The following is a 3,022-nucleotide window of genomic DNA, read 5'->3' as shown; positions in this document are numbered from 1 at the left end:
CCTGTATCTTTTGGAAATATTCCCGACTTGATCACATCGTGATAATTTGATATACATAAATATGTAAGTAGAGCATATCAAATTACCACGATTTTATTAATGCCACTCATATTGGCAATCAGATAGGTAGCTAAATAATAAATAACTGCTTAGAGAAGGGTTTCACATTTCCTCTGACCCACTTCCCCTCCCCCGCACTACCCAGGCCACAAAGATTTGTATCTGGCCCAGTAGAGACTGAAGAGATATAAGAAGGGGAGGGCGAAGTCCTTTCCGATATACTCGCCTGTTTATAGTCGCCCATGCTCATGGCTTGTGGCATTATTCATTGAGGAACTTTTGATATGTTTATTTATTGGCAGCACCAATCGAGCTTCCCATGTCAAAAAATGTTTTTAGCTTCGTTGGGGCTCCCGCGCCCGCCCCTGCGCGCCAACCCTTGCTAGCATGTGAAAAGACTTGTCAGTTTCAGTTTAAGTTTCAGTTCTTGAGCTCGAGTTGGGAGAGTCCTAACAAATATTGTTATCGAAACAAGTCCAAAGAAGCAAACGTCTTATTGTTTGCCTTTTCACGCATTTCAAATGAGTATGAACAGCATGCGGGGTATCTTGGTTTTCTGGCGATGCAGTCTACTCTGACTGCTTATCGATAACTCCTGCACCACCAATTCTATCATTACATATCGATAGCGCAATATGATCAACCTTTTTCTACGCCATACTCTCTGTAGAAGATGGTCACAGGGCATCTGCTAGTCGTACCCATTTGGCTTGCTCAAGCAAACTTTTCTCTTTCATCATCATCAGTGTAATCATAATCTTACTCACTGTGTCCACTGTCCTGCCTCACCAGCCACTTCTCTTCTCACTCCTGCGACTGCTTTGCAGGTTATGTGTAGACTTCATGTTGTTCTTCTTTTGCTTCTGCTTCTGCTTCTGCTTCTACATCATCTCTCGCGCATTACTGTTGTTGGCCTACATACGTTTGGCGTATTGTTAACGTTGTTTTGGTTTTGGCTTCGTCTATGCGTCTAGCTATCTACCACACCCCTGGCACAGCAATAGCCCTACTCTATCGTCTCCTCCTCCTCTTCGCCTCTTCTCTTCTCCCTTTAACCCATTTACCCAAGCATCCATCCCACTGCGTAGCGCGTTTGTCTCTGCTTATGAGCACATCAATTCCTTGCCTCCATCCAAAGCCCCGCACTAAACCTCTGTGCCTGCCATGCCTTAGCCTCACATATGGTTTCTTGCTGACTTCTTGTCGCCTCTTGGCACAATGAACCAGGGCTCCGTAATCATCAATTTGATTGTCTTAATAGGAGTTAGGAGAGGCACGCAAACATGAGAGAGAGCGAGAGAAGCAGAGTAGCCTTTGACATCCTTATTGCTCTTCTCAGCTCTTTCAAGTCAAGTAGGCCGTGCACATTCAACTTGATCTCCAGATGAGAACGAGAAATTTTTATATTTAATTTTTATATTTTCTAAAATCATACCAATATCCTGTCATCTGGATAGTACGTGTTATACGCACACAATTCTAAGCATAATGAGTGGCCCTATTGGTAATTGTTCTGATAAGTCCCGAAAGGGGGTAAAGCGCCAGCACGCACCGAATGACGAACTTCAGTGCGCGTTCGAACCGCCTCGCAAGATGCGCCGCATGACCGAGAACGTGCCCGATAATGCAGAAAACGGAAATCAGGAACATACTGAAACAGCTCCTACTAATTGTGAACCAGGCAATGATCATTCAAATGAGGGTGGACAAAATCCAAATGCCGATGTGGAGTTGGAGGCTGCACCACAACCACAGCCACAACCCGGACTAGGGCTGACACTGGTACCGGAACCAGCAACAGGCACCGATGTCGCTGGACCGCCGGCTACCACTATTACTGATGCGGCTGAACAGGTGATATACATAATTAGTCTAATGCCAGAGCTCAATTACAGTAGATCTTTTCACAAGCAGCCACAATGTGTCTCGTGTTGGAAATCGGAGTAAAAAGGACTCTGCAATCAAGTCAAGACTACAGTGCGTGTTGCTCGAAACGTGGCCAAGTTTGTCCCGGCCGCGAAACGAAAGAATCCAAGAGTCCAAATTCGCAATATCTTTTCTAAATTTCTATTTGTTTTCCATATTTAATACAAAGTGAAAACGGCGTCCTGTCTATATCTAAATTTATATTTGTTTTCCATATTTCATTCAAGTGATCCTAATGAAATAGGATAATGAATAGAAATGATTGTTTTCTGATTGAATAAAGTTAAAAAAAAACTAATCGAATGTCTTTCAACTTTGTACCTGGTAGAAGATCCTAGCCGAGCGAATTGGGAATTAAGAGATGTATTGTGTTAAGGATAGGGACAGCTGTAGTTGTTGCTGATCGTGATCCCGGCTGTTGCCAAGTAAGAGCGAGAAGACTCTTGAGTCCTTTGCCTCTTGGAGCCGACAAACGAGAAGAATTCGAAGCTAAATAACAAGTCGAGAGAGGGACTTGGTCTCAGCAATAAAGCGGAGTTCTAGTGGAAGGCAATGATATTTGTATTATATTTTATATCATATCTAAGAGCTAAGCGAGAAATTCTCAGAAACTTTGCATAATTGATTTCATGAAATTTATGCAACAACTTGTCAAATAGAAAGAGCACAGATAAAGTTGAAGATAAAGATAAAGATAATTGATGTACGAGCTGAGGACACACGCATTGAGGAGCCACAGGCCAACACACACTCACGCCTGGGGCTCGCTGCTTTTAATTATTGCTGGTTGTGCAGCCCTCGCAGCAGTCGCAGACATTTTGGCTTCAATCAGAACTCACGCAGCGCAGCTCGCACAGCGGCCGCGCACAGTGCGTATGCGTATTTCGGCGCAATTTATATTGCTTTCAGCATGTGAGCGAGCGTGTGTGTGTGTATGTCTGTCTGTCTGTCTGTCTGCCTGTCTGTGTTTGTGTTTGTGTGTGCGTACTCGCACTCTCATTGGTTAGCTGCTGTTTGACTTAGTTTGACTACCCAA

The 3,022-nt window shown here is 43.9% G+C and overlaps 1 protein-coding gene across 1 annotated transcript; it reads left to right on the top strand.

Moving 5' to 3' along the window:
• Positions 1-1,438: 1,438 nt before the first annotated feature.
• LOC149090506 (uncharacterized) lies at positions 1,439-2,223 on the top strand. The gene is made up of 2 exons (XM_089265031.1): positions 1,439-1,914; positions 1,975-2,223. The coding sequence occupies exons 1-2, from the start codon at positions 1,549-1,551 to the stop codon at positions 2,005-2,007; spliced, it is 399 nt and encodes a 132-aa protein (XP_089121157.1). The 5' UTR covers positions 1,439-1,548; the 3' UTR covers positions 2,008-2,223.
• The last annotated feature ends 799 nt before the right edge of the window (positions 2,224-3,022 follow it).

The sequence above is a fragment of the Drosophila navojoa genome, chromosome X (assembly GCF_054131105.1).
Source record: "Drosophila navojoa isolate 15081-1374.11 chromosome X, UAZ_NAV_1.0, whole genome shotgun sequence".
NCBI classification, from domain to species: Eukaryota; Metazoa; Arthropoda; class Insecta; order Diptera; family Drosophilidae; genus Drosophila; species Drosophila navojoa.
Note: the sequence above shows the minus strand (reverse complement) of the source record. Positions and strands in the feature narration are given on the sequence as shown.